This window comes from Notechis scutatus, chromosome 2 (assembly GCF_049901735.1).
Source record: "Notechis scutatus isolate UNSWTSFEM ecotype Mainland chromosome 2, rNotScu1.2, whole genome shotgun sequence".
NCBI classification, from domain to species: Eukaryota; Metazoa; Chordata; class Lepidosauria; order Squamata; family Elapidae; genus Notechis; species Notechis scutatus.
Window position 1 is genome coordinate 201,594,688 of NC_142010.1, and position 23,336 is coordinate 201,618,023.

Here is a 23,336-nt window from a genome sequence, read left to right on the forward strand (position 1 = left end):
GGCATCACCCCAAAGTACAAATACTAATAATAATACTAATAATAATAATTTAAAAAATTAATTAAAAAATTAAAGTCAGAGGCAAGAGAATCAGTCATCCACAATGGAAGGTGATAACGCCTTAAAAAAAAAAAACCCGCTCCAAGACAAATAAGTCCTCAGATAAGCCAGTGGGCCCCAAAAAGGCATCTAAGGTGGTGGATAAGAATGCCCATAGACGGCACCTACCTTTGGAAAGGCAATTGCAGAAACAAGCCAGGGAGGCAGACAAGATGGCTATGACACAACAATCTGATCAGGACCCAAGTCCATTGTTGGGGCCCTAGGACTTATCCACCCAGCCCAGGCAGGCTGTTTCTGGACAACCTCCCATAGGCACATCTCCTCCAATGAGCACTGCCCGGCTAATCCCAGAGGCAACCTTCACCCCTACGGTTGCCAGCCTAAGACAGGAGGAGGGATTACCTGAGACTATCCCCATCGAAATGAGGCAATGGATGGAGATGGCAATTCAAAGGGGCATTGCGGCTAGAGTTCAGCAATCCATCAGGCCCAGACACTTCTCGGCTGCTTCGGATGCGGGATCCCTGTCCGCTCGATCCTTTGCGCATATGGGACAACATCAAACTCAGGTATTCCCCAATATTTCTAACATACCAGCCCAGGGCCTTCGGGAGGAGGTAGAATTTAAGGATCAGGATGTTCCCATGGAGGTGGGGTCGATCCATCAGATGGACTTGGGGTTGTCAGAGGCTGACCCACTAGAACAGGGAATGTCGGACGATGAAGGCCTCATTCCGGACCAACCTACTTTTTCTGGCCTTTTTCATCTGTACCTCTTTAAATCCTTATTGTTCAAGGCAAACAACACCGCTAAGCTAGGCACATCAAACCCTCATCCATTGTCAACAGGGTCTCAGGACGAATCCGAGGATCTAATATTCTCACAACTGGCTAATGAGGTGGAAACTATTCCTGTCCCTCATATGTTTGCTGAATTAGTACAAAATCAATGGGCATCAGCAGCATCATTCCCAGCCCCAACAGGGTACGATAAACAATATTATAATTTGGCACCAGAGTTTTCAAATTTTCTCAAAACGCCGGAGGTGGATGATGCCATTGTGGCACTGGCCTCTTCTTCAACCTTTCCCAACGAAGCCCTGAGACCGGAAGAAAAGAGAGCACAGTTGGCACTCCGTAGGGCGCATGTTTCTGACACCTGAGCCATTAGGGCAGCTACAGCAGCGTCCTTTTTTTAATATATATTTATATATAAATATATACACTGTTTATATATATATATACTGTTTATATATTTTGATGTTTTATTATACATCACCCACAGTCCTTCTTTGTGGGAGATGAATAGTTCAGAAATGTGAAATATAAATAAATAAAAATTGACTCTGTTAACTAATGAATTGAATTAATTAATCTTGCTTTGAGTGAGGTGGCATGAATATATACACTTCTATTTATAAATTAATATATAACAGTGTGCACTATATTTCAATATGGTATTATCTACATTGGCCTTTTCTGTGTTATGATATGCAGGAAAATATAAGGAGAATTTTTTTAAAGAATTATCTAGATTTCTACAGAACCAGGCACAATAAAGAGCAAAGAGAACAAGTACCTCTGATTTAGGTACTTACATCCAAGTTTACAGTGTTGTAGTGCCATTTTTCATAGTTGTACTTGGTAACAGTTGCTTAAGTCTGATTGATTGGCAAGAAGGTTTAAATAGTAATCCAATTTAATCAACATGGTTTAATTTAGTTCAGGATTCTGGATTGGGTTGTGCAACTTTGCTTTACATTTTTCCTACCATAAACTACAAGAAAGGGACATCTGGGACATTACATAAGATGACAAAGAAGGTAACAGTAAGAAAACTAGAAAAACGTTGTTCCTTCTCTACTAATTCAGAAGATTGCATTCCATCGATAAAAAGATCCCTATTCAGCATCCCTTCTTTATAAGCCAAGCCACAAAACTTGTACAAAATTTCAAATGTGCGTGCTTGGATAAATTTGGAAGAGGGGATTTTCCTTTCATTTATTTTCCTTCTTTCCTGAATAGAAAGAAGCATAGGCGAAAACTAATTTATCAGTTATCTGCCTACCTCTATGAGGGAAAGCTGAGTTGGAGGGACACCTTGTTCTCAATTGTCAAACAAAGCTGAAATGTCAACAAGATGCAGGAGATGCTGGCCATCATTAAATCTGCAAAGGAAACCTGGTACCCTGTGTGTTAATTACAGTAATTCAAGATGTTTCAGGAATATAGTCACTTCTTTTTCTTTCAGCTGTGAAATTGATTCAAGTTTCTGTTACAATTCCTTAAACTGTGTTGCAGTCTTCTAGAAAAAAAAAGGCTAATGCTGTTGCCTGCGTTTCCTAGCATATGTTTATGATTGCAAAACATGAAGCCTGCCTGATTCTCTTTCCTCTCTTGCATTAGTTGTCCCTACAATAATAGAAATATGCTGTAAAGCTGCAGAACATGACCGTCGTAACATTTCCCATCCCTGCTGTCAAGACTAATATAAGACATTTCAGCCAACCATTAGCTCTTCATTCATGGGACTCTCTGGGTTGACACTTGAAGTTTGAGTAAATAATGAAGTTCAGATGTTATGGTGTCTCAAAGAAAGAGAAAATCATCTGATGGCACCAATGTGATCAGAGTGTACACTATATCTGATGTAGGAGCTGGAGATAAGAGACTCAAGAGAAAACTTAGTTCCTTTCTGGAAGGAAATAAGCCTTGGTATCTATCAGTCTCCATACATTAGGGACTATCTCAAGAAAATTCATGATACTCTGTAAAAGCCACATAGTGCTTTCAATATGTATTATATACAAAAGTGTACTTTTGTACAATATCAAATAACAAAACTGACTTATAGAATAAGAGAGTTGGAAGAGACCTTTGGAGGTCTTCAAGTCCAACTGCCTATCAAGCAGGAAACCCTATACCATTTCAGACAATTGGTGTCCCAATCACTTCTTAAATCTCTTCCTGGTAAACCTCTTTCTTGTCATATTCCAGATTCCAGTGTGTAATTCATTTGTTCATAACGAATGCATTCATGCATATACAATGTGCGCATATAAATCATTTGTGACTCTGGCTTATGATTTAATCCAAAAGCAATCATTTCTATACATTATCGTTTTATATAGTAATAACCCTTCCCCATATATCCTGAATGTCAGGCAATGTACTTGCATAATTGTTGGATTTTTTTAAAATAGGCATCATTTTCTGAGTAGTTTATTAGGTAACTGTGAAGCATGAAAGCAGGAGATTTCTTCTTTATATAGCATGTACACAAAGGGCCTTGATCCATATTACCTTTGAATGCCTTTGACTGAAGTCCTTAGGGCTGACTCTAAATGACTTTTTAACAGGGTAGAATTCTCATGTGATGAGCTTTATCATCTAATTATGCCTGTTTGTACAAAATAGTCCCCAAATGGGGGGAATCAAAAGTTAACAGCTGAAAATCTAGCTTCCAGCTATTTTCTCTAGCACATTATTTAATTTTTCTTATTGGAAACAATTTCAGATAGGGATGCACGAACCACTTGAAATCCAGCTGATTATTATTTACCTTCTGAAAAATCTTAATTTGTTAATGTTCAAAACTTTCACTAATATTGAGTGTTTTGTGCACATTGGCTCTAATATATGGAGCTTTGCATTCAATTTTCTGAATTCAAGTAACGTGGATAATGTCTTCTGAAATGCATATGTACATTTCTTCACAAGAACATTTGAATGTAGAGAGATGAATACTTTATTCATTATTGCCTCATAGATCACATATTTCTTTTATATCCTTAACTCTATTCAGACACCTCATAAAGATGTCCTGAATCAGTTTTAGAGTAAATATGTTGTTGTTGCCATGGCTTTTAGGTTTCTTTGAGTAATTTTATGTCTGCATGGACAATACTTGGTAAAGATTTTTTTCCCATTAAAACAAAATAATGGAAAAAAATGTCTTAGGACACTCTTGTATGGAAAGGCCATGGTTAGGTTTTAAAAAGAACTACAATGAAATAAAATGTGAATCTGAGATGATCTGTCAACAGTTTCCATTGGGAAACAGATTAAAAGACACACAGTACTGTAGTGACCTGTTTGACAACTTCATTCCCATTATTTACTCCTTACATAGATCTTCAACTTTCTTCTAAAAAGCTGAAGATAGTTTACATGGAACCATTCCTTATTTAATCTTCTGATCAACTTTGTGGGGTGGTTTGAACTGAAAGCTAGTGACTGGCCTAAAGTCCTTCAATGAGACCCATAGAAAAGTCCAGGAACCTGAAGAGGCCACTGAAAACTAATATAATGGCTGTATCATTATACATCACATTATACTGAAATTTATACCAAACTGGTAAATTATTCTAGGCTAGTTTTAATGCAACTCTTGTCCTTTTTCTCAATAATGCTTAGATGGTCACTTTGATGCATATTGATATATAAGAAAAGAAAGAAGTGTGGGCAAATAAAATTTCACTAACTTCCCATGTACAAAGTATTGCGGTTAGGGTAAAAGTTCACAGAAGCTTTTAAATAGATTGGTGTCTTATGATGACCTGAATATCTCTATTATAATGGTTTATGGGGAAATTGTAGATCAATATTCTGATCATGATATGAACTGTACTGTGCCAGATGCAAATGAAAGGAGTTGTTATTTCTACACATAATCCAGGGCTGTAGGAAAAGTCAAGATTTCTGCTTAAAAAATTATTAGAAGGTTGATGAGAAGCGAGAGGCTAATTTCTAGAGAAGAATAGATTGCCATGAGATGTAATTATCAAAAGAAGAATTTAGACTTATCAGCAAGACAAGTAAATGCAAGATGAAATCTGTGGAACAGACTGTCTAGAGCAGTGGTCCCCAACCTTTTTGTACCAGGGACCGGTTTCAAGCAGAAACATTTTTCAAGGACCGGGGAAGAATGAGTTTGGTAGTTTGCTTGCAGACGTTTCATTACCTGACTAGGTAACATCTGATGTTGTTACCTAGTCGGGTAATAAACGCCTGCCAGCAAACCACCAAGTTCAGGGAGCACCTCGGCCCTGCCTCCTCAGCCCCATCCCTCAGGTGTCTCCCTCCCTCCCTCCTCAGGTGTCTGCCTCGTTCCTCTCTCAGTCACTCTATCGCTCCTCCAGCAGCCCAAGAAGCCGGGGGTGGCTTTTCCTGTCGCCACAGCTTCCCGAAGCACCGTTTCACCCCACCGCCCGCCTGCCCGCTCGCGGTTCAATCCACAGTGCTCCGTTCTGCACTGCCTGCCTGCCTGCTTCGTTTCGGAGCAACTTCGGCTGATAAAAAGAGGCGAATAGTTATTATTCTCAGCCGAAGCTGCTCCCAAACAACCAGACAGGCAGGCAGGCAGAACGGAGCACTGTGGATTGAACCGCGAGCGGGCGGGCGGGCGGGGGGGGTGAAACGGGCGCTCGGGAAGCTGCGGTGACAGGAAAAGCCACCCCACCCCGGCTTCTTTGAAGCAGTTTCTTCCTGGGCTGGTGGAGGAGCGAGAAAGCGACTGAGAGAGCTGAGCCAGAGAGCAGGACAGGCTTCGTTGCTTCCTCCCTCCCCTTCTTTCATTTGTGTCCTTGATCCCCGATCCCAGCAGGATTCACCGAAGGCGAAGAAAGCCGCCATTTTTTTTTATTTTTTTCTTTGCGGCCCGGTAAAGAGTGCTCCACGGCCCGGTACCGGTCCGCGGCCCGGTGGTTGGGGACCCCTGGTCTAGAGAGAAGAGAGTAGTTTGAAAGAAGAAATTGGATTAACCCTATATTATTTACAGTGAAATTGTGTTTGAGAACTCACAGCACTATAAGACAGAGTTCCAAAGTGACGGGCTGGGCTTCCTCTACAGTCTATTTCATAATGCAAAATTAAGGGAAAAGAGAGAATTGCAGAAACATGCACCAACTCTTTCTTTCTTTTCCAGCACAAATCGAAGTGATACCATGCAAAATTTGTGGCGACAAGTCCTCTGGAATACACTATGGGGTTATCACCTGTGAAGGCTGCAAGGTACATAATGTTTATATGTCTGTGTTGTCACTGCATTCTGTGGCAGCTTCCATCCTATTTGGATTAAACGAGAGTCATTTCAACAAGGGTTTTCAAAATGGCACAAACATGTCAGCCAATCTCCATGATCTCAAAACTGCACATGTGATTTTTCTGAAATATTTGAGGACATGTACAAGTAGCGCAAAAAGAACACATTCTCTGTAAATATAAAAGAGCCTCTTAACAAATATAAATGCACACATCTCTTTAAATCAAGTCTTGCTTCTAGCTCCTATTTCAAATGAGTGCGAAAAAATTATGACATTTGAATGAAAAAGATTTGAGTTCCCCTCTGTTTGGCTTAGTCAGGGGAAATAAAAACTGCCAGCACAGCAGGATGTTTCAGTTTGCCATACTTGCCACAGATTGCAGGAGGGAGGGGGAGAGAGCAAATGTGTTGAATATAAAATGGAACAGAAACATCTATTTAAGAAGACATTGCATAGTCTGTACATATTCTAAAATATCACTCTATTGAACAGGATTTACTCCTGATAAGCATATATAAGATTAATTTTTTTTAGCAATATTATTCAACTCTGACTAATAAGAGTTAAGATTTGAACTGTACTTCACAAAGCTGAAAAAAACTCCTTCATAATCAGATCATGCTACTTCTTCCTTTCTTCTTTAAGGATATCAAGTTTTCTAGAAACTCTAAAGGTATGGTTAATAAAAAGGAGCAGCTTCATCATTTTTATAGATTGTACAGCTGAGCACTGCCAGTCAAGAGGTTTTGAAGATAACTCTTTACTTAAATCTGTTACTTTACATTAATGTTTCTCAAACTTTCTCTGTGAATTTCAACTCCATGCTGGCTGGGGAATCGTGGAAGTTGAAGTCCACACATCTTAAAAGTCCAGTGGTTGAGAAATCCTTTTCTGTATGACATCATTAATTTCTCACTTTTGTATCCTGAATCCCTCCAAAATCTTTGGAGTTTCTAGAGCAGGGGTGTCAAACTGCCGGCCCGTGGGCCGGATGTGTCATGCACTGCCCCTGCCCCCGCCTGGTTTAACAAAGTGGGAAAAAGTCCCAATATGTCACATGATGCCACCATGATGCCACAAGTTTGACACCCCTGTTCTAGAGGAAGGGGTGTGTTTAAAATTATCCTAATTTAACCTTTGCAACAACTGTGAGAGAAACTTTTAAGATGAGAATGCAGGTGGACTAGCCTTATTCAGAGTATTGTAGCTTAGTAGAGACTTGTGTTCAAGCACTAAAGCTAACATTAATTATTATGCCAACTTTATCCGGACTTGGCAAAATTTCAAAAATTATAACACATCCACATACTACTTTAGTTGCAAGGATGATTCTGAGATGTTGCCTTAAATACAGAGATTTAGCTGTCTTTCTTTTTCTCTTTCACTAGGGATTCTTCAGGAGGAGTCAGCAAAACAATGCCTCATATTCCTGCCCAAGGCAGAGAAACTGTTTAATTGACAGAACCAACAGAAATCGCTGCCAACACTGCCGACTGCAGAAGTGTCTTGCCTTGGGAATGTCTCGAGATGGTAAAGCCCTAGCTTTCTGATTCACGGATCAGTCTTTGGAACCGTTCTTCCTTGCAGTCTGTTTTCCCATTCCCAAAGTAAAGGCATCTTTCTGTTCGGTGACATGGATCCCTGCTGTTCCCTAAACAGAAGGCTTTGTAACTAGAGGGGTTATGATGTCAAACAGAGAGTAAAATTAATCCAACTACAAGATGTCATAATGGAAATTTGGAACAGAATTGCTGATAAGAATTAAGCTAAATTTCTCAACAACTATAATGGGATTTACCAGGCCTTGGTTTAAGTAGAATAGTGGAATACAGCATTTGCTATTTTATGCATATGGCATTATGCATTTATCAGGTCTTTTCTCATGCCCCCCCCCCCCCATTTGTCTATTAAACTGAGAGAATACTTTAATTTCAAAACACAAACATTGCTCACAACAGGCCCCAGAGCAGCATATGATGATGAAAGTTTTTTTAACCCCCTAAACAACTATTATTTATTTTTAACTATTATTTAGAGTCCACGAAGTCCCTATGTGACTGAGATGGGCAGCTTAAACTTTTCATAGATGGATGGATGGATGGATGGATGGATGGATGGATGGATGGATGGATGACCACCGAATCAAAATTCAAGGCAGCATACATGTTGAGGTATTCCCCGTTAGGAGAATGAGTGCACTCAGGGAAACGTAGTGAGAATGGTGAGGAATAACGCACAACCAGCATACAAATACACTGAATAGTAAAATGTAGGTTTTACTTCCAGTAAACTGGGAAACAAAGTCCAACAAACAGTCCAGATCATACACGGTTAAAGCAGTTAGTATCAGTCCAGGGATAGTCCAAAAACAAAGTCCAGTATCATAAAAAAAATCAGTAAACGGAGTTTGCTAACAGTTGCAAGACTCACAGCAATCCAAGCAGAACGACGATCAAGCAAAAGGCAATAGGGAAATGCAAAAGAGAGAAACCAGGTTTCTAGCTCCATCTTATGGCCGTTGGAAGAACCTCAGTCAATCACAATTACAGCATTCTCTTAAAGATACAACAGTATTAAATGACTATCCTGGTTTATATATTGCCAACCCAACTGTTAGGTGACTATCATTCCTAACAATACAGAATTAAAAATACTGTAAGGAAGCACAACTAGAAACAAAATACTAGTGCACTGAGTAAACGCACAAAAAAGAAAAATTCAGCCACCAATCATAATCATTACAATTGATAATGGGAGAAAATACCTGTATAGTCTGTGCATGTTTGAGGGACACATGCTGGAAATATTATTGATGAGATGGGCGGCATATAAATTTAATAAATAAGTAAATATATTTGTTTATTTGCTTCTGGTTTTTATGAAACAAAGGGAAAAGTAACATTACTAACTGGGATACAGAGCATTTAGTAACTGGCAAATTTAAAGAGGAGGAAGCAAGCCTGCATTGGTTGCGCTCTCTTCCCTCGGCTGTTCACCAAGACATGCTGAGCAATAACGGGCTGAAAGTGCTGTCAATCAAAAGCATTTTTCAGAACTCCTCAATCCTTATTGGTATCATAATCAACTTGGACATTATGGAAGGAAGCAAAAGCAACTTTATGTGAGAACTCCTTGAAGAACATTCAAAAATGCAGCTGTTCCACACTGCAGTAGTCCAAGCAGCAATGGACATTCCTCCATATGCCCAGGCAACTCCTCTTTTTTACAAGCTGCACTGGTTGCCAAAAAGATTATGGCCATAATTCAAGATGTTGCTTATTATTTATAAAGCTCTATAGCACATATGTGTTGACCTTTGAGTCAGTCCATGCAGTTTTCTTAGCAAGATTTTTGCAAATGTTTTGCCATTGCCTTCTTCTTCCTAGAACTGAGGGGGACTGGTCTAAGATCACCCACCCAGTTTAGTGCCTAAGTCAGAACTAGAACTGTGTCCCACCTAGTGCCTTAACCATAGACCAAACTGGCTTTTTGGTCTAGTACAGCATTGAGCTTAGTTACTGTATTTGAAGGACTGAATCAGCCTGCTGCAGGTCCATCCATTAAGCAATGTCATCTGATGGAATCATGAAAGTGTGCTTTCTCTGTCACAATATCTGTCATTTGGAACAGCATTCCCATAGAGATTTGAATAGTCCCAACCTTGATCTTCTTCAAGCAAGCCTTAAAGACTCAGCTATTCCCCCAGGCCTTGGACTAGAGTAAAAGGAGGACTTCTTTGTGAAACTGGGTACACGTCAGATAGTGGGCTGCTGCTTCTTGGTTACCCATTGCTTTTTCATTGATTAATTGTTTCTATAGTTTGATTTTATTGTTGTTCACCAGAGTCAGTCTTACAAATATGGAGGAAAAGGAAAAAGATTGGATTATGTTCAAATATTGCTGAAAGCAAAAAGGTGATATGAAAATCGGTGTGGTTAAATGCACATTGCAAAAACAACTTAGGTGGAATTACCAGCTTGTTTGGGTCTTTCTTTTTTTAAGGAAACAGGGGATTAAACTAGAATGCAATGCATAGGAGAAGAGAGTCTACTACAGTTAATTTTTGAAAATAGATGCAATTTCTTGAATGTTTTCAAAAACACTTTAGGAAGAATCAAGCCTGATTGAATAATGTTAATATACAAGCATTTTTTTGATAGAAATTATGTTATGTTAAAGGTCACCTCCATTATGTTCTTAAGGGTTCCAGTGCAGTAAATATAAAAGTTCTTGAGTGCAGCTGCTAGTGGTGTGTCCTTGCTCTGTTCCATTTTTTTCGCAAGTCTAAAAGCATTTATTCTTCATATTTTATTTATTTTACTTTAATTAAGAAGACCAAATCTCTTACCCCAACCCTCATAATGGCAGCAAGTCAAATAGTGACAATGAAATGAAAGATCTCAGAATGTCAGAAATATTCATTTTTCGGTAGTAACATGCTACTTCCTGAGCATTCCCTAGAGAAAGGACATGTATCTATGCACTTTTGGGACAACCATGACCTGGATGGTTCCCATAGACATACCTACCCAGTGTCATGTCACTTTTGTGACCAAATATTACCTCAAGCTAGAAAGAAATGTTTCTTCATACAGGTGTCTTCTATAGTGTTTATTGTGGATCAGAGGTGATACCTCCAGATATTTTTGAATTGGAGATCAAATGAACCCCAGTCAAGATAGCTAGGGGTTTGGGTTGATAGGAGTTTCAGTCCAGCAATTTCAGTCCAGCAATAGGGCTACATTTTCCCTGGTCAACAGTAGCCTCTCTCTCCCTCCCTCCCCTCCCTCTCTGACAGAAAGAGAGAACAAAGGGGGTCTGAATGATGAAAGCAACTTTGTGGCACACAACATGAGCTCTGCCCCTTCGGAATGTGGGTCATGATGTCACTCACATGTCGGAAGGCAGCAAAGCTTGCAATGCTTGACACTGCTTTCATCATTCTAACAAAAACAGCAAGCATTCCTGCATGATGCTGTCCTCGGCTCTGTCCCAGCCTATTGAAAAAAATGGCTAATGAAGATGACGATATTGCTTTGCATTATGACTGACAGTTTTCTTCCTTTTCTTGTCACAAGAAATGAACCCTTTTATTACTTTAAGGTTATACGTGACAAATCCTTTTCTGGGATGTAATCCGTAAATTGTGCTTCTTTAGAGGAAGTGTGATTCCCGTAGAGTGTTTCCCTTAGTCTGTTATTTCCCTTCATTGTAACCTGTATAACATTCTCCCCCACCTCCCCCAAAAGTGTGTGAAGGTAACCGCCCCTGTTGACAGATTGTGATAATAGGGAGTTTTGGGCTTGTTATCTTCCAAAAGTACTAATCCTGTTCGTGCACAGATTAAAGGTTTGGAGAACATTGACAAATCACACAGGATATACATCTGAAGAGAATATTTTTAGAGAGCCCTGGTTTGCTGCACAGGGAACACAGGGAGATGGAAAAGCAATTGTGAGGCTGCTCATTATGCACGGCAGGATGGTAGTTACCTGGCACTCTAGGAAGAATATTCTCTTGATTTCAGTCGAACTCAGGCTAGGGTGAGCAATTGCAGTGAGTGAGCCTGGGAGACTAGGCCCTACAGCTCCCTTATCAGGAAAAGACAACCAGCAAAACAATATACATACAAGGACAACAGGTTGTCACTTTGGGTGACAATATCCTATGGTCTAACTGTCTCTGTCAGACTCTATCTTTGTGTGTTTTTAAAAGAAAATATTTAAAAGATTCTTTGTTTCTTCCAGAAATCTCAAGATCAATTAAAAAGAATGTTTAATTCAAAAAACTCAGTTTTTAAATAATTTGGAAATTATTCAAATACTTTTGAATTATTTCAATCCCTAATCTGCAGAGGAATATATTGCATCATTTTCTTCCACTGTGCTAGGAGTGGAAGACAATCAGTTAAAATTAAAATAATCTTTTTTTATAACATTAACTGTTATCCTAAACATTATAAAACAATGAACAGGCTGATTTATTTTTTAAAAATCATCATTGTTTGATAGATAGATAGATAGATAGATAGATAGATAGATAGATAGATAGATAGATAGATAGATAGATAGATAGATAGATAGATAGATACTCTACCTAATAGATTTCTAGAAGAATCAGAAAGGCAGACTATTTTGATTGAAATTTACAGAACTTCAAAGAAGAAATAAACTGTAAAACAATCCTGATAAACCTGATATGTGAATCTATGACAATAATGAGTATGGAGAATCATCTTTTAAATACAAATTTCCATTAAATCCAAATTACCTAATTTGCATCCATTTATGTTATATCTATAATTATATAATTGACATAAATAGTGTATGCAGTAAAACTTCAATTCACTGTAATGGACAGACCATTAATTTAACTAACAAACTATTTATTAAATAGAATGAAGTTAAAGCTAAACATTTCTTGTTGCATCTGGAGTCATTACTTTAGGTCTATTATTTTCTAGTAGATTATTCTCATGATTACTGGTCTTAAGGTAAAGTTGCTGAGATTTTCCAAGGGAATGATGCAGAAACATCTTGATTCTGTACTTTAATAAGTATATAAAAGTAAAGCTTTTCTCACCATGAAGGTGGAAACAAAACTGAACTGCTTGAACTATTATATGAGCAAATTTTCTCTCCCATTAAAAAATAGATAAGCTCATAGTTGCTCAATATTAATTCTCTTTGAGTTCCTGTACAGGTTATATCAACCTCTGCACAGTAAGGATCAAATATATAGGGCTATATTTCTCTGTGGTCTAATTGGGGCAAAATAAGATATTTATATGCAATGATTTTTTTAAAAAAATTGCATACTGAAAAACAATCTCTACGGTGCCATGGAGCTTCTTATACTGAATGAATGAATGAATGAATGAATGAATGAATGAATGAATGAAGACTTCCAGTGATGGACATCTTATACCATACAAAAATTTCTCAATAAATGTGGTTTCTTAAAATCCTTCGCTGTTTTGTATGCGTCCTAAATCCATTCAATTATGCTTTATGCAATAACCATTATTAAACCACAGATTGACATAGTCTTTAAAGATTAATGATCTCTAAACCTGTTTGAAGCACTTAGTACCCTGTACCTGGCATAGAGATCAAAGTGATATTTTAAAAATAAGAATACCAATGTATTTTTTAAATTGTTCTTGTTTCAGCTGTAAAGTTTGGAAGAATGTCCAAGAAGCAGAGGGACAGTCTCTATGCTGAGGTACAGAAACATCAGCAGCGGCTGCAGGAGCAGCGCCAGCAACAGAGCGGTGAGGCCGAAGCCTTGGCCCGAGTCTACAGCAGTAGCATGAGCAATGGCTTAAGCAACCTGAACAATGAAACGGATGGCACTTATTCAAATGGGCATGTCATTGACTTGCCGAAGTCAGAGGGTTATTACAGTGTGGATTCTGCTCAACCCTCCCCAGATCAGTCTGGCTTAGACATGACCGGAATCAAACAGATCAAGCAAGAACCTATTTATGACCTCACTTCTGTACCAAACTTGTTTACCTATAGCTTTTGCAACAGCGGACAATTAGCTCCAGGGATAATCATGGCAGAAATAGGTAAGACAATCCTGTCTTTGGTGGTCAGTGTCATTTTCACAATGGTTGTATGTCTCTCCCTCAAGCTGTGAGGTTGCATTTGAAACGGGTTGATCCTGTCTGACTAGGTTTGTTGTAGAGTCAGTTTACGGAATTCTAAAATGTTTACATTACTTTAATGGAGCAATTCATGATTTGTTTATGAAGCTGAACGCCACAGTCAGTGATAAATCAATCAAATGATAATTACTAAATAGAGAGCTTGTATCAAAAGAACTCATTATCATGAGGGTTTAATGATCTTTTTGACAACTAGACACATTCTTGTCATCAAATCGCTCTGAAAGTGGATCATTAATAGGACTGGCATGAAAATTAATTATAACGCAGAACTTTGTGATCTTGCATTGAAGACTCAAGATTTACATCAGCATTTGGCATAGATAACTTCACACTGTCCCTGTTAATTCGTTGGAGAATTTTATTTCAAGTGTTAGGCATAATTTCTTCAGTTGTGACTCTGATAATTGGCAGTGTAACCTCATTGTTAGGTGTCTTGTATAGGGAGAAGGTGATGACTTTATGATGACCAATATTTTCTATACGCAGCTATGTTAAAAGACATAATTAGTTTTCAACCAATGATTTTTGTATTTGTTAGAACCATAATTTATTCATCTTGTATTCCATTCAGTAATAAGTGCTTTCTAAAAACTCTTCTTCTCGGGCCAAAGTTGACTTTCTAGCTAGAAAAATACAGCCATAAATATCTGTTCTGGTAGCATTTAAATACATTTTTGAAAAGGAATAAAAATAGACTACTTCTGGGCAATTAGTCTTGGTTGGATTTGGAGATGTACATCTGCAAGTTGAGGGCAAACTGGCATGATCCAAGCTACTTCAAAATTCAATGCAAAACAGATTTGTGCATGTTCAGTAATGGGCAAGCATCAAAATGCCTGCAGCTGCTTTTGTTCCTTCCTTTCTTTGGCAGAATAAAATGATAGACTTTTTAGAAGGAATTGACCCTGCCACGTTTCAGCCAGATGCAGTCAAGGACCTCACTAAATGTTTGAAATATTTCCCTGGTGCCATTTTTAAGGCAGAGATTAACAGGGATGAGAAAAGGATAGCACAGCAGACTCCAAATTGTTCCCCCAAAAGGCTTATAAATCAATGGTGAAAGTATCCTACCTCCTGATACATAGCTGAAATGTATTGTTTTTCAAAAATCATTTAAACTCTAGCCCCTTTGTTTTCTGGGATCCTGAGATTCACATGTAGTGAAGAATTCCCATTGACTTGCCCTTCTAATCAGTACAATTTCTGAAGTACCAGGTATATTGGGATAGCTGGATTGCAAATATGGCTGCTCCTGAAAAGAAACCTCTCAGAAAGGGATACCAGGCTGGAGAAGCCCATTGATAAACTTTTAGAGCTTGGTTGCCACTCTGTCAGTTCATTATAACAAGTAGGCTGGCACACTGTGGTAGAAGGCCATAGAGATATGCAGGCCATGAATAGGTTGGCCCAAAGAAAATGGCATTGGTAGGCTTGCTGTCCTCTTATTCTTAAAAGCAGTGAGTGAGCCCTTATAAATCCTCTTTCTTTCTCGATTTTCAATTGATATTCTGCCTTTAATCAGTGAAAGAAGCTGGGCAGCTTTAGAAATGGAAAAATATATATAAATAAATGTTAATCGATTCACTCATAATTGAGAAACTTATGCCAGCACAGATCATGCAGAATTTAAAACTAAGATATGGCTCCAAAGGGCTGTTGGACTGGTCATCTGTGAAACCATATTCAAAATGCTAAGAAATGCAGAGCGCTCTAAATTGGCTGGCAGGATCATCACAAATGTGTATTTTAATTCTGTTTACACAGGAGAGAGCAGAGTTAAGCCTTCTAGCTGGCCACATTAACGAGCATTGAGTACTAAGAAAATGAACGAAGCCTGAAGCACTACCACCCATACCATCCCAAGAGAGGTCTGATAGGCAGAGAATTTAATGAGGCGATAAACTCATTGGCCAGTCACTTACTAAATGTCAGGAAAAATACTTCACACACACACACACACACACACATACACACACACCGTCCGCCCCCAGTCTTCTCCATATATGGAAGTGAAAAAGCAAAATTGCATTTTGTCTGCAAAGAGCCTCCAAAGCAGCGGAGAAGCCACGGAGTCTGTAACCACTTTGGAGCCATCTGATTCAGTTTGCTACATCAAAGCAAGTCCCCACTTCATTTTGTGAATCTGCTTCCATGGGAATTCAACTGCATCTTTGTCAGAGTGAAGCACCCCTTTGAAGCTTTGCATAGCCTTGAGCTCCAGAGCTTTCCTAAAACCACAGACTAATTAGAACAAAGCAATAGCTCTTTTGGGGCTGTCTTCTTAAATCTGCTGGGTCTTGGCTGATTATACTACACAGACTACACCTACCAAAGTAAGCCAAAATATAATTCATTTGCTCTTAACTTCGCATGTGGATATCATAACTGTGCTGCAAACATCAAGGTGACCCCTAGCTGGCATCGAAAGGATCGTTAACACTTTTAGTCTTTGCCGCCATGTTGGATTTTTTTGTCACCTGGACCTGACATTGCTACTAAAATCCTTACATTAGTATTTCCCTTGCTTCCATCTCTTGAAACACAGGAGTCAAAAGTTGGGATGCGACAGAGCAGCCCCAGCATCTCAAGGCAGCTCTTCTAGTGGTCATCTGGAACTTTGCAGCCCAGACATGGTAGATCAAGCTTAGCAGTGACGTGATAATTCAGTCTTCATGGTTTATAAGCATATTTTTTGTGGGGGGTGATTATAGTAAATCTTAGAAATATATACATAAATATAGCATATTGTGTGAATTCAACCAATTTTCTTGCATTTCCCATCATACTATGGATTAATACGGTGTTTTTCAAACTTGACAGCTTTAAGATATGTGGACACAAGTCACAGGTCTCAAAATGGCCACATTTGGTTGGTGAAATGTGTAAATTGAATTGATGAATAAGAGATTGTACAGTCATTCATAAGAATTGTTAGTATGGAGACAGAGGAAGATTCTATCTCTGTCAACAATATTTTTCTTAACGGAATGTTGTTTTTTCCATATATCCCAACATCCTGGGACTTCTACTTCCTCACCCAAAGATCCTTTAACATAGCAATAAGACACTGCTTTAGTGGTACTACCTTATCTATATATTTTTTCCCCCAAAAGCACTGCTTTTTGGTTACCGTATATAAGATTGCAGTATAGCTTTGTTACATAAAGCAAGAGGTTTGAAGATTTAAAAAAACAGTGACTTCAGGTTGCAGACATAAGCCTAACTCAGATTCTGAGGGGTAGACATATGCTGAGCTAAAGTTTGATTAATATGGTTTACTAAATAAAGCATGCCTCTTCGCTTGTAGAATTAATTAGCTGAGGTCTATAGCAAAGGTTAAGTTTCACCTAAGTAACTGAGTCCAAGAAATGATATCTGAATTTAGTCATTAAATATTTCTCCTTTGTGTAATACCCAGCCTGATGAAGAATTCTGGACATCTCAAAATATTGCACTAAAGATTTTTGGTTGGTCCTAATAAAGTTTCTGATAAAAAAACACCCATTGGGAAAACGGATTTGCTTAATGAGTATGGTGTTTGTGTAAAGATTGTCATAAAAATGGTCATAACTTTGAATGTGACACGTCACCTTATGACTGCAATGACTTACAGTCATAAGTCAAGGACTACCTGAATTCCATTCCTTAACAGCGTACCAGGATTAAGAATTAGAATCAAAATGTTTTGAGAAAGATAATTGATCTTTTAACTTATTATTAGTGTTTTCATAAGAAATGAGAGGAAGCCACGTATTCCACTATTTTTCAATCTTATGTTTTCACAGCAGCTTAGAATGGGGGGGATCAAATAGGAAAGATGGTTCCAGTATGGAGACAGAGTTACTGAGAATGCTTTTCATGTGTTGAATTCCTCCTTGCCCAGCGATTTGTTAAAACCTCACAATGGGACCAACATTTTTTTAAAAAGTAATAAAAATGGCAGAAAGCCCTGCAGAGAAACTGTGGTTCTAAACAGAGCATGAAAGAAAGGCAAGCTTCTTAAAATGGTAAAGTTATAGTAATTTTTTTGGGGGGGGCGTTCTGGTCCCACCAGTGATAAACAGAGAATGACTCAGTAATTAAGAGAAAAATGGGTACACAATGGCAACCCTGTTAGCTTGAAGGCTGTCCCATGAGAAAGACACGATCAAGGGCTGAATGGGTTCTAACCACACTTTCCAGATTGGGATCACAGCACTCAGATCCTTACAGATCGAAACAAAGCTTCCTTATGCTTTAAAGCTGCGGTGCAGCCTTGAATGCTCAGCTCACAATGCAAATTATTGCTTTTTAAGCAAACCCGCCAAGCGAAGAATGGGCTACAGGGTTGCCAAAATGCAGAGCAACCGAAGGCCCAGTGCCTTCCTTTGTTATCCTTCAATCTTTGCAGGTACACTTTTAAAAGAGAGGCTGGAAATGTTGTTTAGTTGTACCTGTATTTTTACTGAACTTAAGATGTTTTCAAACTCTCCTGAATGATAAAAAAAAAATTCTTTAACCCACTGAATATCACTTAGGCTATTTTCATTTTTCCTGTGCGTCTGTTTGCTCTGGCTGGGATCATGCAGTGACAAGAAAACCTGAGCATTTTGCTAGCTTCCTAAAATGACAACATTAGAGGTCCTGTGGCTGTTCACAGAAACAGAGCTGGATTCCCATAGGAGAGAGATGTGAAGGAGTCAGAGTTTTCACTTTTTACATTTGTTGAACATGAAACAGAGAATCTTCTGGAAATCTGTTCTGATGTCAACGTACCGGACTGGATATTCTCCGATTCATGGTCCTTTACATAACTTTCCCAAGGGACAATGTGTCCCAACTTTAGATTTTATTTACTAAGTATCATTAGCTCCAAAATCTCTCTCTCTCTCTCTCTCTCTCTCTCTCTCTCTCTCTCTCTCTCTCTCTTACTTTTATCCTAAACCTCTTCCCCATGCACAAAAGTATTTGCCTGGGGACTTCTTATGGTTCTGTCCTCTTTTATCTTCCTTGCCCACAACTAATTTTAAGATCCCTCTTAGAGAATCATATTTAATTATTCCGGCTTTAAAGATTGCTTGGATATATCTCAGTTATAGATCTGTAGATCAAGGTTGCCATCTAGTGAGTATTGAAATCATCAGATTCTTCAGAGATGCAGTTAAAACACTGCTTAATATGTGAACTACATTGGTCATGAGAACGAATATTAAATCAGGGGTGAATACAACATTGTCTGATATTGAGGGCAGATGGGTAACAGGTGAAGATCCTACTGACTGCTCCAGATTGAGTTCCCCTCCATCCTTTCTCCTGGTCCCTTGGCTTATGGTCAAAGATTGTCACCTGTCCAGTGCATACATGTATGCAAACACAAATAGGCACAACACAAAAACACACAGAAGCACACAGAGATATAATATAATAGTTCACCATGCCTAAGAAAATAAGAAACTCCCTATGGCCACTCCTGCTCAAAGGTTGGAAAGAATTTCCGACCTTTGTTTTCCCTACCTTGTTTTAAATAGGTATTTTAATTAAATAATATTAATAGAACAGATGCTTACATTTTAAAACACTATGTGTAGGACTCCAGCACCATTTCATATTTATAGAAATATTTCAGAGCCTCTCAGTCCTTTAGACATTATTTATTCATTTTTTATTCCAATTTATATAGTCACCTATCTCAAAAACAAAACTCTGGGCAGTGTTTAGGAAATGCAGCCTCATTACATCCTAGTTATATTCTCCCTGGTTTCAAATAGCAAAAAGTCAGAATACACTGAAGGAAGAGGAGAAAAATAACTTTGTGAATTTATCTTCTGGTAAATTTGTTAGTGATGGGGTTTAACATAACCATTTTTTTGAAGGAGACCACAAGCAAGGTTCACAGCCCTATACATATCTTCTCAAAAATAAATCTCAGAGTTCAGTGAAATTTACTACTAGGAAGCAAGCTGAGGATTGTGGCTTAGTGAATCATAGAAAATTAGTGCAGTGGCAGTTGAAGTCACCATAAGTGCCTTCAACTTTGTATGAAGGCTCATGAAATAAAGTTCTTTTAAAAAAATATTTCACTGCTTTTATTTTTCACTAATTATTGATTTTTACATATTAAAAAGTTGCTTAAAGCTTTATCTATGTACATGGCTATAAGTGTAGGTGAAAACTCCTTCAAATATTATGATGATCTTAAAAAACTATTTAAAAGAGTCAGCTTTAAAATTCAGCTGCCAGAGTCAAATGAATAACTATTTTTAGTTTTGAGAATATATTTTATGTATCCTGCAATTGTAGCCCTTTTTATTGTTACTATTGTTTTGTTTTTATTTATTTTTATACCACACCCCAGGGCTATCATATCTGAGCTGGAAAAAAATCCAGATGTCCATTACATGGCAGCAAATAAATACTCCTGTGTGTGAGAATTTTTTTCACAAAATTTTATTAAATTTAAAACAAATATAAACTATGAAATAAAAAAAAATAAAAAAGATGAGGGAGCAGGGAATAAAACAAAACTGGAAGAATGCAAACAGAAAGAGAAAATTACAGAAAATAATAACTATTTGCTTAGATACAAATACAAGCATGAACTACAATGACCCTTTGAACGACAATAAATTAAATTTTTAAAAAGAATAAAAACAGTACAAAATTTGAAAAAGAATAAAAGAAATAAAACTAGTAAGTAAATTTTAACAAGTACAAATAAAGAAGTAGAGATATTATACAGATACACTAGAGCAGGAGTTGCCAACCTTTTGGACCTCAGGGACCACCAAACTCATAATTTTAAATCCCGCAGACCACTAATATGAATTTTGACTGACAGTTTTCTGATGTTTTCCCAAGGTCTCTGCAGAAAGCGGCAGAGACCCTGGGAAAATCCCCAAAAAAGTCTGCAGGAAAATTCCCCACCCCGTTTTCCTACCAATCGATCATTCTTTATTTGGGATTGCAGGATACCAACTCCAGCTCCATTCTCGGGGGAGAGAGACTTTTGACTTCATGCAAGGAGAGCAGCAGAAGCAGCAGAAGTCTTTCTTTCTTTTCCCCAAACTCCATCAGAAATGAGTCTTTGTGAGACTTGTCACATTGGCGCAACCTCTTGGAGCAGGATGCCTTGCAGATCCTAAAGACTCATTTCTGGCGGAGTTTGGGGGAGAGAAAGAAAGACTTTTGTTGCTTTCCTTGCATGCTGCCAAAAGCAGAAGAAAAAGGTGGAAAGAAGCAGCCCGGTAGGCCGGCGAGGCGCATGGGGTGAGTCGGGCAAGTTCCCCCCCTCCGCCCTTTTCCCCCTCCCTTCATTGCCTCATGTTGTTCGCAATGCAAGTGATGCAAGTCTTGTGTTCTGTGGGCCATGTGGGCAGCACAGCCTTGGATTAATTGCTTTGGGGGTGACATTTCTCTGCGGACCACCAAAATTTTCTCACGGACCACCAGTGGCCCCAGGTCCACTGGTTGGCAACCACTGCACTAGAGAAAGTAGAGTATCTACTTCCTGTCATTTAGTGCTTGTGCAGAAAGTTTCAGTCAGTTATCAGTCTTGCCGTGTCTATTATTCCTGGTCATAGGTGACCTGAAAAATAAGAGACATATTAGAAATTCATAAAAAATCTTGACATGCAAAAAGAAACTACACTCTTGGAAGAAAATGAATCTGATTAAATTCTTATATATTTGAGGAACAAGGATTTCCTTCCTTCCTCCCTCCCTTTTTCCCTCCCTCCCTTCCTTCATCTAGAGAAATTCAGAGGTAATAAACTTTCAATCAAGGCCCATTTCCCCCACAGTGACTCAGCCAGAGAATTGAACAACCATACCAACAAAGCAATGGATGTGGGAAACAAAGACAAGTTTTTTCCTCTCCCTAAACTAAAATGAAGAAGGGGGAGGAAATAAAATTTTGAATCGTGAGCATTCTCAGCACAATTTTTCCTCTGTATGTTTGTAAGGTCTGAGTATTTCTATTCCAGAAATAGTGGGGGAAAAGGAGGATGCGGAAAAGACTATTTTGGGGAGAATGAACAATAGTAGGTGATCATGCAGAAGCATAGTTAGGAGTAATAGGTTGATTGTACTTCTTCTCTGACATAAGATCTTTATTATGGTCTTGCAATGTACATGTTTAGTTACACACGTACATTGCAAGACCAATTTATGGCAGATGCTAGCCCTGCATGAGCTAAAATCCTAGGCGCTCCCAAGTAAATATAGATAAATACTGCACACCCTTCAGAGGTTTATTCTGGCAGTAATGGGCATGTTCAGAAGAGTCTGTGCAGGAAAACTTATCCAAAAGAAATCAGTTTTAAATTTATTTTAAATTTAAGTTTCTTTTTCCTTCTTTTGTTTAGACAATGGAATTATAAATCACTAGGGCTATGCAAGCTACAAAAGAATTTCATTTGATTAACTTTAAAACCTTCAAAGCAACTTCATGAAGTAACAGAACCTTATCTATCTATCTGTCTGTCTATCTGTCATCTATCTATCTATCTATCTATCTATCTATCTATCTATCTATCTATCTTTCTATCAAATTTCTATGCTGTCCATCTCATCTAAATGTCTCTGGGCCATTTACAAATGAAATCTGAAAAAACAGGCATAGAAAAAGAATAGTAAAAACTGAGTTTAAAAGAAGATTAAGGATTACAAACATCTCAAAGGTGAAGGGAGTTCCCTCAAGCCACCAACCAAATTCACTCTTAGATCTCCCCCCATGCCAGCCACATCTTGATTTTTTTTTTTTGTTGGAAGCCCAGAAAGCTAGGGACCCATTTCATTTCCAGGGGCCAGACAATCCTTTCAGTATGCCCTGACTTTCAATCTGACTTCCTGCTGCAGCCATTGCAGGCAATTCTGAGGTCCATACCAAAGGATTTGAAAGCTCTGCAGGAAGCATTTCAGGAAAGGAGCCTTCTCCACAGCAATGGTCCAAAGTTGTTTATAGGCCCATGAATTGCTTTATGGAGTTAAATCACCTCATGTTTTAACTTAAATCAGGGATGTCCAACCTTGGCAACTTTAAGAGTTATGGACTTCAATTCCCAGAATTCCTTAAAGTTGCCATGATTGGACACCCCCAATTTAAATAAAGCGTTACCACACGCTAATTTATATGTAGGTCATTCTCACATTTTTTTGGCAATGTGAAACACTGGTGATAGGGTCAGAAAGAGAAGAACAAAACTGAAGATGAAACAGATAACTGGGCAGAGAAGAAAAAAAATCTTGTTTACTCATTATTATGAATAAAATTCAATAGGCAAGCAACTCTTCACAGATACTTCTTTATGCTTAGATAAGTTGTCAAACCCCTTTTGTTATAACAGACACATTGCTTTATGTATTTACTTACTTACTTACTTATTTGTTACTTACTTGATTCCTGCCTTTATTATTTTTACAAACAATTCAAGGCAGTAAACTTATCCAACAGACCTTCTCCCTCCTTCTATTTTCCCCAACAGCAACAACCCTATGAGGTGAAATGAGCTGAGAGAGTGTGACTGTAAATGTTATCCTGATAGATCTTAGCTTGTGCTGGATTCTTTCTCTCTGAC

General features: G+C 38.3%; 1 protein-coding gene across 1 annotated transcript in view; it reads left to right on the forward strand.

Annotated features, from left to right (window-relative positions):
• The window catches only part of RORB (RAR related orphan receptor B), a 131,455-nt gene that overhangs the window by 87,701 nt on the left and 20,418 nt on the right, over positions 1-23,336 (forward strand). The window contains exons 2-4 of the mRNA XM_087957818.1: positions 5,990-6,075; positions 7,496-7,637; positions 13,279-13,680. Coding sequence (XP_087813944.1) covers positions 5,990-6,075; positions 7,496-7,637; positions 13,279-13,680 — 630 coding nt within the window. The remainder of the gene's footprint in view (positions 1-5,989; positions 6,076-7,495; positions 7,638-13,278; positions 13,681-23,336) is intronic.